The 15,072-nt window shown below is 43.6% G+C and overlaps 2 protein-coding genes across 7 annotated transcripts in view; both read right to left on the minus strand.

Moving 5' to 3' along the window:
• Positions 1–5,240, minus strand: LOC121589513. Its single transcript, XM_041908485.1, has 2 exons — positions 4,958–5,240; positions 1–1,949 (listed from the first exon to the last, which is right to left on the minus strand). Exons 1-2 carry the CDS (start codon positions 5,233–5,235, stop codon positions 710–712), a joined length of 1,518 nt encoding a protein of 505 aa, XP_041764419.1. The 5' UTR covers positions 5,236–5,240; the 3' UTR covers positions 1–709.
• A 2,776-nt stretch (positions 5,241–8,016) lies between these two features.
• The window catches only part of LOC121588690 (putative uncharacterized protein DDB_G0282129), a 55,238-nt gene continuing 48,182 nt past the window's right edge, over positions 8,017–15,072 (minus strand). For all 6 annotated transcript variants that reach the window (XM_041906929.1, XM_041906932.1, XM_041906930.1 and 3 more), the window contains exons 6-8: positions 13,418–13,675; positions 13,249–13,326; positions 8,017–12,567 (exon numbers count right to left, since the gene is read on the minus strand). In XM_041906929.1, coding sequence (XP_041762863.1) covers positions 11,329–12,567; positions 13,249–13,326; positions 13,418–13,675 — 1,575 coding nt within the window. In that variant the 3' untranslated portion in view covers positions 8,017–11,328. The remainder of the gene's footprint in view (positions 12,568–13,248; positions 13,327–13,417; positions 13,676–15,072) is intronic.

Genomic DNA, 15,072 nt, shown 5'->3' on the forward strand with positions numbered 1-15,072 from the left:
CATTTTCATTCATACAAATATTAAATGATGAAAAAGATCCTGTTTTGATTACAGGATTATTCTTCACACCGCAATTGTATTTATACTTGAAATCAATGAATTTCAATTGTTTTTTTTACTTTTTCTATGTTACCTGTTCTGTCAAGAATTCATTTTACAGTATTTTTCATCAAGCCACTAGGCGCCTCCATTAAGCTAAGACACATGAGTGAGATTTTATTGGCAGGCGTTACGCATGGCTTCTCGAGGATTATTTTATTTTAAATATGATTTTTCCAATACTTTTCCAAAGATAAATACGTAGAAGATTTGGTAAATAAGAACAAAAATATTTTAATACTTTTGATGTAGTGTCAATCACGAAGGTGAATTAGTGTTGGTGTGCATTAGTGATGGGCAAAATGGGCGGTAGCTATCAAGGCAGCAATGTTAGTAGCTAGAAGCTAGGATTGCTTGATACCTTGCTTTTGTAATGTAAGTATTTTTCTCTACGAATCAAGAATGGTAGTGAAACGGATTCAATAGCAAACATTTGAATTTGAGCGGAGTAATTCGGTTTCATTCGGAGCCAATTGTATCTGTATTCGAGCTGAGTAGTCGGATTCGGAGCCATATTTATTTCGGAGTCGGATCCGGATTAAGTATGTCGGAGTTGGAGTGGATTCACCTATACAATCTCGAGCTCCCATCACTAGTATGAATTTTCCCCTTACTCGATGTATGGCCAAATAATTGAAGAACGTCTTGCACGTGCCCGCCGTCGATTGCTGCGCAATGTTGTGCGCTTTTTCTGATGGCGATGGTAAGCTAGTTCAAAAAAGAACACCAAAATGGCCCCTCCATTCATTACCAGATACACGAAAAACACAAAGCGCATGTTGAACAGGTTCACCTTTCTGGCCGGCGGTTCGTCGCGCAAAGTTCTGTTGCGATTCTGGGCGATCTGCAGCAGCACGCCCTTGTGCCGTATGAGCGATAGCTGAAAGTTCACGATTCCATTCTCGAGACAGCTCATCGTCAGCCGTCGGATGGTGGGAAACAGTGGCGAGTTCTTCGGCAGTGCCATCGCGGTCAGGTACTCGATGAACGGTTCATGGATGAAGTACACCTTGCTGCGCTTCCGCACCGGGTCGAAGTAGCGCGATCGCACTACCTCCACAAAATACTCTATGATCGGCACCGCGGTTGTACGATTGTCCGCCACCTCCGGTATGATGCTGATGTTGGACGGCGTCCACTGTACATCGAGCCGCGCTGCTATGCGGCCCCGCACATCGCTCCCATTCCACGCCTTGCCGCGAATCGCATTGCCGAACGTGACGATGGCCTTCAGGTCCAGGTCCGTTTCGGCCAGCTCCTCGAGCGTTTGTATGTTGCGCAGCTTTTCGCCGTCCTGGTTTAGCTGCACGATCGTAATGCCCTGCCAGGCGGAGTAGGCCACGATGCTGTAAAACATCAACCCCATCAGCACCAGGCGATGGCGCGTGTTCCGTGGCAAGGCGACGCTGCACGCAAACACAATCGCCAGAATGCGAAACGATTCCTTTACGTACGCGGGTACGGAAAAGTCACGGCGCACCAGCATCAGCAGCAGGGACGGTATGAGCACGGCCATGGCAATGTTCGTGAAGTACATTTGCAGCGAGAAGGCATGGAAGAAGACCATCTTGTAGCGATTGACGAAATAGTTGAACGGGACCACAAACACCAGCCGGATGGGGCACAGGAAATGGACGTACTGTAGGTTCCGCATGGGGTGCTGCATAATCGAACGCGAGTTTGCCGCTAGATCGATCGTATTTTCCTCGAGCATCTTCAGCGATCCACCGATGCTGCCGTTCGATGAAATGAAGCCGACCGACTCTTGGTAGTTTAGTTCGAGATATTTGATGGTGAAGTTCATTCTTTGGCGAAAAATTTCCACCATCTCTCCGTCCAGGTACTGATAGCTTATAGAAGGTAGGTAGAAGATAAAGAAGATACAGATAATTTATCGTTTATATTACATTTTTAATAGTTGAATAGCGCTGGTTTATTGGTAGAAGTTGATGTATTTTAAAGAAGAAACAAATTAAAATGTTTTAGCATTGTGCAATGTAGACCATTCGAGCATTTTAAAATATACTTTTCAATTCAGAAGATAGTTGGAAAAATTGTATTTAAATAGATTGTTTTCATTGAAGACAAATTGCTCGATATGTTTTAGTTTAGGAGTAACATTTTATCAACTATGCATTTTCAGGTCAAACAACCATTTTCATAATCATTTCTTTTAACAACCTGTCTATGGGCCCATTTCCGTTTTGAAACCGCAGGTTTCAGCCTGTAAGCTGTTTGCATTGTATAGCAGTTTTCTAGCAGCTATCAAAGTGGGTATTGTATACAGGTGGGCTTATCCCAAGGTGTATGTATTTGGAAGGCTGATTTTTATCGCTTCTGCTTCTGAATGCCGATTTTAAAAATGTTTTTAATTGTTTAATTGTTTGTCAAAAACTGACATTCATATTTGATAATAAAACCATGCTATGAGATCAACCGGTGTGAATACACGTTGGTAGCAGCAGCTGCAGGACGAATGATGGAGAAAAACATCAAGGCCGATGCCCTTATCCAAAGGGCAAACACCGATTTCACCACGCTAATACAACAAACACTCCTCTCAGTCATCAAACTCATCCAAATTGGTAGTTATCTCTGGTAATTAGCTTCGGGCTGGTTGGAATAGTCTCATTGCAAACCGTCATTTTGCTGAACTTGTGCAGCAAAAATACCTTAACCACCATCTGATCTTCACTGACGGATCAGTACAAAACGGTTCCACTGGTTGTGCAATCTACTCCAGCATCGAAAACAGCGCCATCCGGCTACCAGACCATACCTCAATCTTCACAGCAGAAGCAATAGCCCTGGTTATTGCTGCTGATGAAGGCCTACACAGAGACAAACATCCAACAACTTTGCAATATACCAAATTCACCCAAAGTCGCATTCTGCTGAATTCCTGGTCACACAGGTATTCTGTAAAACGAGTAGTTCTGTAAATAGCAGATCGAGTAGTCAACGCAGGACGTAATAACTCGGCCTGATGCCATAATACTCATGGAAAAACCATCCATCACACCAAGACTAGAGAATCCTTTCACGACTTCGGATAGGATACACCCAGCTCACCCATACCTTTTTATTGCAAAAATCTAGCCCATTACTATGCACTTTCTGCGGCGCCGACATCACCGTCCGCCACATATTTACCGAATGCCATGGTTATACAGCGGAACGCATCACCTGCAAATTGGACCACAGCATCGAAACCATTCTCTCACCAGACAGCGATTGCCAGCGTAAACTTTTAAATTCCTTCATTCTAAACTTTTTAAAGAACTCTAACCAAAACCACGTTTGTAACAGACACTTTTTAAATAAAATCAACAGATAATAGCTTTAAGTAGACGGAGACTTCCCAGCATAAGGTAATTTGCAAGCCACAAATGGCTTGCAAAGAAGAATGTTAATTTTTAAGTATAGAATTAATTAGACTAATAAAAGAGGCAAATGATGCAAACCGGCTCGAAGTCTCTATAAAAATAAAGAAAAAAAATACATTCACTTTGATTCTCGCTTCCATCACTTTTTCTCTCTAATGCACTTTAGGATAAATGAAAACATCGCCTTATGTTGCCCTTTTTTCGAGCAGGTACTCGAATTTAATTCTAGCTTTCAGGCTAAAATAATCTCGAATGAAAATTTGCAGGCTAGTTTTGTGTGTGGTTTTCTATAGAGTGTTTACATAATTTCAGTCGTCAACTGTCAAACTCGATATTTAAAAGCTGACTAGAATCGTGAAGGGCCCCTATGAATTCAAACTGCCGTTGAAAATTTATGTTCTTCTATCTTTTTCTGACGAAGCTGTGAAGTACTTTACTCGTTATGCCAGAAATAATAACGTAGCGTGTTAAGCAATGGATCTTCCTTTCTTGTTTCCAACCTTCGCCCAGTTATGGTTCAGTGTGTTTCAAGTTCGATAAATACAGTTTGTCGAACTGGAACGATAAAAACAGTGTGTTTTTCAATTTGAAACTTGAACCCATGAAGGACATTTTCTATACCTCTGATCATGATTTGTCTTTTTATATTTTGAATTACTTGGAAATCATATATTTTGTAATGTATTAGCAGTCAATAAAAAAGTTGAATAATTCATGAAATTTCTTATTATTTTTAAAGTTTTAAACCCCTTATTTTTATAGGGCGTAGTAATGAAGAGCTCGGAAGCATACATTAATTTTGATTAAGAGGAATGTTAGTGTAGTTTTATGAAACAATTTACTACTAAGTTGTAGTAGTTGGAGCATCTCTCGAACATCTACCTATTTTCTTCAGTATAACAAATTATACCGCTGAAAGGTACTCCTCCTTACTCCTACGAGTCTTACGTAATTTAAGGATGGCTTGTTTAGGATTTGTGCTTAGAACAGTACTTAGCTCGTGTTTATGAAATATTTTATTTGTGGTTAATCCTGCGTTTAAACAAACCAAAGCGAGTATAATGTAAAAATGGGCTTGATGACAAGTTTTGAAAGGTCGCTTTTACACTGTACCGTTTCACTAACACAACAACCCACAATCTACGAGCGTCTATTGGAATCAAGTTTTTACCTTCTTTTAGCTTCAAAATCAATTCAGGACAGTGATAGAACACGATAATCAGTAGTTTGCGACGTCACAATTCAATGCAAAGGCACAATATGGTGGCAGCATAAACATCATAATACTAAATCAACAGGATGTTATCAATGAGGAGGAGAAAATGTACGAAAAATGTGTTAAAACTTTTAGAATGTTCATTACGTTCTATAACCGTAATTAAATCAACCCTGCACGTAACTTACACACAGACTGTACAAAAAAATCAGACTTTCTATTGCAATTGCCACACAACAACCAATCAATTACCTACCGATGAATCGACCCATTTCGAAAGTAAACTGCTTTCGACATCAGCTCCACATCCGTAATGGCCACCTGTAGCTGATAGTGATGCAGGTTGTTAATCCGCTCGTAAGTGAACCGCTGCGCCTCCTGGTTGAACTGTGCCACATCTTCCATCGTGCGCAGATGATAGCAGAACATGTTGCGTTCGTCCGCCATCTCGTCCCGCCCGGCCAGGTACGGATTGAACAGACACACCAGCAACGTTTGATAGTCGATGCGGCTCAGTATCAGTATGTCCAGCATCTTGTACCGTGTCCAGGCGCGGCGAAAGAACTGCAGCATATCGTACTTTGCGATGCCGCGTACGAGCAGCACCACCCGGGCCACCGGGTTGCGAAACGCAATCGCCGGCAGAACCTCCTCCATAACCATGGACACGTTCGCCTCACAGTACAACGCTTCCCAGAGCGGGTAAGGGTTGAGATTGTAGCCATAGGTTGGATCATTTCGATCCCTCTCGGCCGACTGGAAGTACGTATCGACCGTGTAGAGCTTGTACGAAGCTTGCAACATATTCACTCGGTGACACTTGATCGCCTCAATGATGGCATTGTCTACCGTATCGTCTCCGATGATGGTCGTGAGCGTTTGGTAGCCCTCCAGGAACTTCGTCATCATGGATTCGTACATTAGAAACGCGGGCGAATAGCAACGGGTCGTGGACGCTTTGACCTCAATCGCGGCACTGCTGGGCCGTACTGCTATAGAACACACCAGAAACAACACCATTGGAAAGTGCATTTTGCACGAAACACGGTTACACGGGTGAAAACACACTGAAACTACCCATTTCCAGTGAAGCTGCTTATATACACGCAAAGGAAGCTTTCCTGCCTGAATAAATTGATGAACGAGATTGTTAAAAAGGTTGATAAACAATTGATTGTGATGCTTATCGGTGACAAAATGAAGACCCATTATATTGTCACGCACGCACGTTAACACCAACGATTAACTTCTGCCGGTTGGGTTTGTCGCAGTGTAAAATAGAAAGAACATTACAGCCATCAATATTGCATGGCACCATTAGACTCAACAGGTATTGTGTGATTTGACGGTTAACGCTTCTACTTGTTTGCCGCTCCGTTCGTTTTATAGGAGCTAATGAACTGTAGAATGAGTATAACAATGTTGGGTGGTTTGCTGTTACATCATTATGAAAGTGTTGCACTCCATCATCAGGACAGAATGAAAGTTTTAAATGGGATCTTAACACGGAAAACTGTAAAAGTCTTTAGTGTATGTGTTTTTCCTTCAGTATAATGGCCACTACTGTTGCTTAAACGTACCAAATCAGCACTCGAACTAGAAAAGCAAAACTAATAGACTTCGACGAAATGAAAACTCCAATTCAATCATTTAATTAAGAAAAAATCCTATAGTATAAGAAGGACTGTAGAAACCTCCAGGTAATTTCAAATAAGATTGGAAGCAAACATAACTTTCGTATTCTTTCATATCGAAGCATGTATCGGGTGGCAACGTAAAAGTGATGCACGTACTCGAGACCCCTTTTATTGTGTTTCTTGACACTGCGTGTCAAATGAAAGATTTTTTTACAGATTGTCTTCCTTTTTTTTCGAAACAAATACTGCCAGTTTGCAGTGAAGCTTTCCAAAACAATAGCAAAGGATTAAAATAGTAGTAAGGTAGTCACAACTTTTGCTAACTTTGATCAAGTAAAAACATCGTATTTATGGAGCATGCCTTCATGATGTACCAGCAGTCAAACGATATCAAACTTCATCAACTGAGTTGGTTTGTAGAGCTATGTGGGCAAACGGGAAATTGCCATTGTGTGTAATTAACATAGGCGTTCAACTAAACTAGGTGTACCGTATTTTAGCGTGTATAACGGCCTCTTTTTAAGTCGAAAATTATCGAAATCAAACTAAGAAATTCAATGGGAGGAACTTCTCGATAACCCCTGAGACATTTAATTCAATTACATACAAAGTCATACATAGTCCAATGCATGGATATCCACACAGATAATACTACAAAGATAATATCACACTGGTTGTTTAAATTGATGATTCAAATTCATAAAAAATAACCACTTAAGCATAAGGCCAAAAACCATAGCTCTGAAAATATCAAAAGAATACGAAGGTACGAAAGAAACTGATGGCCTTCCATTCCCTTGTACTAGAACCACAACAAAAACAAATTTAATATGAATCAAATTTATAAAAATGGCTATGATTAAATGATTAAAGAATGGGGTTAGGAGGATTTGCCTTAGTTCATCAGCTCATCTGAATTGCCTGCAGCTTCAGTCATTGGGGATATATGCTTGCAAAGCATGACGCCGTTCGCAAAGCTCATTTGAGTGAGGACGAATTCAGGAATCGTTGAGTGAAGATTTGGGAGAAAATGCCGAATGGCATGGTGCATGTGGCTTTCAATGACTTTGAAAAGCATTTACGAGTCGTTGGAAATTGGGTATTTACTACTTAAAGATGATGTACTCATCGTTTCTGCACATAAATAACATCTTGTTTGGATTTTATAACATAAACAAAGTGCCTTTAACGATAACCGTGAGACGATAACGTAGATCCTTATGACTTTTTTGTAATGATTTTTATTGGATAGCCAATAATTGTCAATTTAACGGTTCTGATGAAAACTTTATCACATCCGGCATTGGCTGGAACTTACCGTTACATTTTGTCCATATGGTTTATACCTCAAACTATGCTTATTAAGTCAATATTAGGCAAAATAAGAATACAACATAAGTGTTTCAAAGCAAATATAATGGAGTATCTGCAATCCCTTGGCTCGCCTGCCAAAGATTTTAGCATGGTGATTATATTCATGGTGCCACCTTACCCCATATCTCTAAGTTTCATGGCTCTTTATTAGCGGCATTTATTTTAAAATATTTTATTATATAACACAAATAATGTGATATGTTTATATTCATATTCAGTTTTACTGATCTATAAAATGGATTAGTGAGACAAAAGAAAAACACACTTCACAATCGTTCAATCACCGTTGAATCGTAATATAGAATATGTGTATATATATTTTTAAAGTTTATAATCTGCACATTGACTATAAAAAATAACAACAAAAAATATCTGAACAATCCGTTGCATTATCTTTCACCTGAATAGCTAACACGTTCTATTTGCTGCTGCATATTTATGTTTAGTGGACTGTTTCTGGAATCAACTTGGCTGACCGTATGCTGATAATGGTTTTATACTAAAGGAGCCCAACTTGTTCTGATATTTCTACACTCAAGCGTATTTAAATCGACCATATGATGTCAACTCTATCTATTCTGTCTGCGCTTGTCCCAGGATAGGCCAGTACAAATTTCATTTTCAGCTTCCTGTGTCCTTTTACAAACATACATATCGGGCCAGTTACGCATACGTACATTGAGCAAACGTAAGTTACATAGTAAGTTACTTTCTCAAATTCGATCGAAGTGGAACGGTTGTTTCAGCTGATTAGAACAGCTTTGCTGCTTTAACTTATTTCATAAATGTCCTGCTCAGTACATTGCGTACAATATGGTAAAATCTTCTACAAACATCCAAGAATACTTTTATCTCATTTTTGACAAACGATTTGATCGTTCCCGCTTCGATCGAGTTTGAGCAAGCGGCTGATTGAACGACAAGCGCCTAAGTATTGTAATGCACATGAAACGTTGCCACACTTACATTGCCCATCTTTATCATAGCTTTGCAATTATACTTTTATCAAGGGAGCCAGTGTCGTAATTTTATACTAAATAAAACAAACTATTCGTGATAACAATGTGAACATAACTCTGCCCAAACACCGTCGGTTTATACACAGCAACTTCAGCACACAAAATAAGGAAAATCTTCGTGCGAAAATTCGTACCCCAATTAAGCCAGCATAGTTTAAATCCTGTACGCAGTTTATTAATATATATCTCATTATTTCATAAGTATTTCACAACAAATCAGGTAATGTAGTACGATCGTTCGTAGGTTGAATAAGAGTTTGAGTAACAGTAGTAGCCAATGATAAGTTACATACACAGCATATTACCTACACCTACGGCACCCAACTCAATGATAGCGCTGAGTGACGGAGAGAGAAGAATGCTTAAGGAGTTTATAGCTATCTAATTATACATACGCAACCTGCTTTCACGCCACCACACAGCCCTCGCCCGACAGCAACACTCGAAACGGAAACCCAATGCTACGGAACCGAAAAATGAAACGAAACGCCTGTCGAGCAGTTCATGTACTAGGGATTTTTTTTAAACAACAATCGTGTATTTGAAGCAATAGTTTAGTTTCATTACATGCAAAAACAAAGTGATCGAGCGCTTTCGTACGTTCGCAGGAACGGCCGTTCGTGCCGTGTACGGCAAATAACAAAATAAATACTAACACCCGGATACAAGTGAATGATAATGATGATGAGGATGGTTTTTTTTAACAAAACGAAACAAAACAGCACTAACCGAGAAACCGCCTGTCTGCCTACCTGTCTGTCTGTCTGTCTGTCTGGGAGAGCTGTGTGAAGAGTGTTTTGTTGTCTTCAGTACAAGCCTGTCCTTCATTGTATGCCCTTTCTTACGCCTATGCCTGTTGGATACACTCCTGAACGTGGATTTACAAATAGGGAATTTTTTTAATTCTTCCTTGCTGCTCGATTGCACAATTGCACAGAACTGTCCGTAAAAGTGGTTATGCTAATCTCTCTATACCATTCCCTCTTGCCTGCCTGTCTGTTGGGGGTTGTCCCCCGCCTTGTCTTATAAACTATTGCGGCCATCCTGGAGGCTCACTACTTCCCGCTGCGGAAAAACGTTCTTCTCCCTCTTTCCTTTGTTTCTCGAGCAGGACGTTTGTTACATTATTGGGTGGCGTGTTTACGCGTTTCTTCTTTTACGTACAAAACAGCAAACAACAACTAGAATCATGAAAACACCTGAGCTGACAATTTGATTTGACCTGCAGCAACCAGCAACCTCCTGCTTGCTACATCGTTGCATTACATCCTCCCCGTAAGGTTCGTATGTGCAGAGGTCCGAAGGGTTTAGGTATTCCTTTTCCGGCCTGTATCGTTCTGTGACCTGAACGGTGTGTCTTTTGTGGCAGCTGCTGCCAGGATAGTTACATACGCTTACACGATACTGAGTGCTTACAGCTAAGTTAATAATGTGTATCTGTATATGTAATTGTTGTTTGTTGTTGTTGTTCTGTTTCGTGTCTCTGCGACCGCATACATCAAATATCGCCTTTTTCATTACGTTAACATATGGGTATGTATATATGTATAAATTAGGTCACACAGGTGCTGTGCTGGCAATGCCTTCCTTTTGTGTCGCATCAACAGTTCGCCCCGTGTGCCCCTAACACACTAAGAAATAATCAACAACGATAGCACGCGCGCTAGCAATTATTACACGTGAATGCATGCAACAAACCCACAAATACACCTCCGCCTGCACACACACACACACACACACACGTATGCAAAAAGATAATAAATAAACCCCTGAATTACAATCGAAAATCAACGCAACGACCAATAAGTATACGCACATGCGTGTGTGTGTGTGTGCTTGTTTGCGTGAAGCCTGTGTGAGGTTTGTGAGTGATTTGTGTGTTGGTGTGTGTGTGTGTGTATATATAGACAGAAAGATCGCACGCAACGCTAAATGATGGAAACTACACAAGGGATGAAAAGTAACAAAAAGGGTGCAAGGGTAGAACCATTGTTTAAACTTCTTACAATCAGCGAGTAAAAATAAACCAAAGAATAAACACATCAAGAGACAAAAACGAGCGAAAAACAAATGTTACAAAAATACTACATCTAAATACTATTCAACCAGTCTGTCCCGGCGCCGAGAAACGCCGAAACTGTAACTCACACACGTAGCTCACGATTTGCTAATTCCAAATAAACAAAAATCCCCCTTTAATCCTTGCAGTGCGATTACATGTGCGATTATCTTCTAGAGCGATCGCGATCGTCGTGCTGTAGATCGATCGATCGAAATTAACTACATCGTATTATCGTTATTATTATTGTAAATATTAATATTATTATTATTATTATCAGGCAATGATCGCTCAAGCAGCCTCCTTTCCATTACTCACAGTTACGTCACACTTACACGACTCACACATACACACAGCAAATAAATAAGTTAGCTTACACGTTACACTGTCCTCCCTTACTATCTATCTACAGTCTACACTTCTCGTCTACACCCAGCCCCGCCCAAGCCGTCCACAATCCTTGCATCTCTGCACCCCCGTTTGAGGACGCTGCGCCAAACAACGAGAAAGGCCCACCGCAACAGTGCGATCGAGCCGATTAGCTGACGTTCTTGCACAGATTCAGGCTACCCGTTTGATTGTTGGTCGTGAGACATTCGTCGCTCTGCTTTAATACTATATTTGGCTCGAGTATGGAATGTTTGATCGTTTTGCCATTGCCCGTCGTTATCACGCCCTGATCGTGCTGTCCGTAGTAATCGTCCTCGTTGTTGTTGTTGTTGTGGGCAGTGTTGGCGTTCGCAGCGTTCAGCGAGTTGTTGTTGTCCTGGTCCACCTCCATGCCCTCGTCCTCGTCGTCGTACTGTGGCTCCGATTTGATGTTCTGCAGCAGTACGGACGTTTGCTGACCGTGCTGGTGTTGCTGCTGCTGCTGCTGATGCTGCTGCTGCTGCTGCTGCTGCTGCTGTTCATCGTCCGTGCTAGTGCCACCGTTCGTGGGCGTCCCGGGAGGGTTGAGTGCGGCGGCGGCTGCCGCAGCAGCTGCTGCTGCTGCCGCGACGGCCGTCGGCGAACCGATCGGGCTGCCACCGTTGTTGAGACGTAGGTTCAGTGCGTTCGCGGCCGCCGCCGCCTGTATCACATCCTCGATGCCGAGCTTGCGCTTCTCGGCCCGCATCTCCTGCTCGTACTGCTGCACCAGCTTGCGCTTCGAGTAGTACTTCTGGTACTTTTGCGTGTCGAGCATCTTTTTGCTGGCGTACGGTGACAGGGGCCCGTTCGCGTTGCCATTGCTGGCGAGGTTGCCATTGTTGCCGTTGCTGCTGCTGTTGTTGTTGTTGTTGTTCGCGTTGCTTGCGTTGTTGTTGAGATAGTCCTCGTTGAGTACGACGGCCGCGGCCGCATGCTTCGCCTTCATCAGCTCCTTGAAGTTGTTGCGATGGTGCTGGAACTGCTGCTGCTGATGGGCGACGGCGGCTGCAACGGCGGCGGCTTGCTGCTGGGCGGCGGCCGCTGCTGCTGCTTGTTGCTGTTGCTGCTGCTGTTGCTGTTGCTGCTGTTGCTGCTGCTGATGCTGTTGCTGTGCTTGGGCATGTGCTTGCTGCTGAGCGACCTGTAGCAGCTGCTGACGTTGTTGGGCAAGCTTTTGCTGCTGCTGCTGCTGCTGCTGCTGCTGCTGCTGTTGCTGCTGTTGCTGCTGCTGCTGCTGTTGCTGATGTAGCTGCTGCTGGTGCTGCTGTTGCTGCTGCTGGTGGTACAACCGCTGCTGCTCTTGCAACCGCAGGGCGTGCTGATGCTGCTGCTGCTGGTAGTCTCGCTCCTCAGAGTCGTTTGTGCTCTACGCATGCGCCAACGGGGCAACGGGGAGAAGAAGAAAAACAAAAGAAAAAAAAAAACAATTATATCCGGGACAAGGGATGGTTCAACACCGATTTACCGCCCATACGCATGCACTTTCTCTTTCTCGAGCGGGATCGGTCGCGTTTCGGTGCACGTGCAAGTAGAATGGCAGCAAAGCCCTAATCAGCATAAACCGTAATGCTAGCACATCTATTAAAAACGGGATTCCGAGTAACACCCGATTCCACGTAAAGAAAACATCCCAGACAACAACAAAAGACACACACACACACACATGCAGAGGCAGCGCAGTAGCAGTAGTATCAGGCCATCCGTATCTGATTTCACCACGTTTGTCACAGCGGTCCGTGCTAGCCATACGCTAAGCACTCTCATTTTCATTCCCAGCGCGTTCACAACCCCGCGGGCGGTTCGATGACTCGATCGGCCTGTCCACAAAACCCATTCTCCAAAAATAGGAAGAGAAAGCTAATGCTTGCCGCTCGTCACGTCACGTCGCACGGGCAAAACCGTCCCGAAAACCAACACTAAACTCCCCCAAAAAAAAAAAAAAAACAAAACAAAAAAACAGCTTCCTAGTAGGATCGCCCACCAGAAAGAAGGAAAGACAAAACAAACGACTTCAACGCCGGCGCGTACGCGCGGGCAACGAACCTACCTCGCCGTGCAGCCCCTTCACCTGTAGCGCTTCCGCCACCTTCAGGAAGTTGGGAAGGTCCTCGTACTTGACGTTAACCTGGGGAGTGAGACAAAATAAAAAAAAGAACAAGCAAATTAGTATCATTCCCATAGTGCAAGCGTGCAGCTGCAGGCTCGTTCTACCGTACCTGACCGCTGTACATGAAGTCTAGCAGACCGGCCATATGGTGACTGTTGACGTCGGTCATGAACAGTATCGGGTGCTGGGACGGGTGCTCGAGGAAGATCTTCTGGAAGTACGGGCTGCACACGGACAGGACGAGCTTGTGCGCCTTGAAGATCTTGCCGCCGGCGGCAATCGTCACGTCCACCATCTGTCCGTCCCGCTGCAGGCTGTGGAATCCTTTGCACATGTTGCCGTGGAATCCGCGCCACGATAGGAGGTACTGGAAGGAAGAAAAGATGGAAAAAGACGGGTTCAAAGATATGTTCTAAGCCATTGCCATCATTGCCATTGCTGAGAAGGAACTGAAAGTGAATCTTTGCCTGCATATTGCACCATTCCTTTTTTCTAGCTGCGCTGACATTATCAGCAATTCCAGTGCTTTATAAACCTGTAATCTGTGATTCTCGTTCTCCCCACTTCCATGGTCACGACAGTCTGCAAAGATCGCTGCGTGATGATCGCTTTGCACCATTGCACCGAAATGCGCAAGAAAGGCCAAAAATAAACGCAACCAGCACTGCGGCTCAACTTAAACGCTCCAAACTTGTTCTTCCAAAATTAACTCTCTTCTCGGATGCAGCCAAGACGCAAGAGCTGCAAAATAGTAAAACCTACCCAAAAATGCGGAGCAGGTAAGTGGTCTTTCTGAATGGAAGAAAAACGTACAAAACAAAAAAATATATATACACTCAAACATTCAGCAGGGAAAGGGGCACCGCGGAGGTCCGCTCGAAATGGCACAACCGAACCGGTTACGGCACCGAAAATCCTCCCTACCGCAAATGACCTCGCGGCATTGTGCGCGGGGGGATGCGATGAGATGAAAGCCTCCGAAATGCGCCACTCGGAGCGGTGTCTGTTTTTTTAGGCAGTTACTATCTCTCTTCTCTCTTCTCTCTCTCTCTCTTTCTCTCTTCGTCTCACACACACACACTTTACTCTTAATTCGTGCCCGAGCTACCTCTCGCCTAGGCTCCCGAAAAGAAGGCAAAAGTTCGAAAAATCTTAATTTATTTATTTGTTACCCAATACATAAGAGCGTCTTGCGTGTTTGCTTCTTTTGGGGGCTTTACCAAGAGTGTGCGAGTGTGCACGCTTCGCCGGGATGATCGTTATGCAGACGCTCTGCGCGTTGGAGCGGCATCTAAATGTTCTGCTTTATGCGCCGTTCCGTCTCTCCATTCGAAATAATCGATTGCAATACAAAAGGGACGACAGAAACCGTCTCAAACCCATCCGCAAACAAACCGATACTGTCGTAACCACTGAGCACACATTGCGTGATGCACAGCGCGTAGTGTAATGGGCAGGCCGCTAGGTAGGGCAAAGACTTCTAAACCATCGATCGACGTTCGATCACGGCTGATCACGGTGCCTGGGCAATCGGACAGGTGTGTCGCGTTATGAGTGCGCAACCCATCATCGGCAAACCCCGTGGGTCCAGTCGGTCCGTTCGCATACCCACCCCTAAGTCAACAACATTAGTCAATGAAAGCGAACGGAAAGCAAAAGCGACTGCCAAACGTCACCGACGTCCCGCCTGGCATCCGAAACGTCGTTTGCATTCCGCTCGAAAGACGCCGCACAACCGCACCGATCGTTTACCTTACCCGCAAA

This window comes from Anopheles merus, chromosome 2R, assembly GCF_017562075.2.
Source record: "Anopheles merus strain MAF chromosome 2R, AmerM5.1, whole genome shotgun sequence".
NCBI classification, from domain to species: domain Eukaryota; kingdom Metazoa; phylum Arthropoda; class Insecta; order Diptera; family Culicidae; genus Anopheles; species Anopheles merus.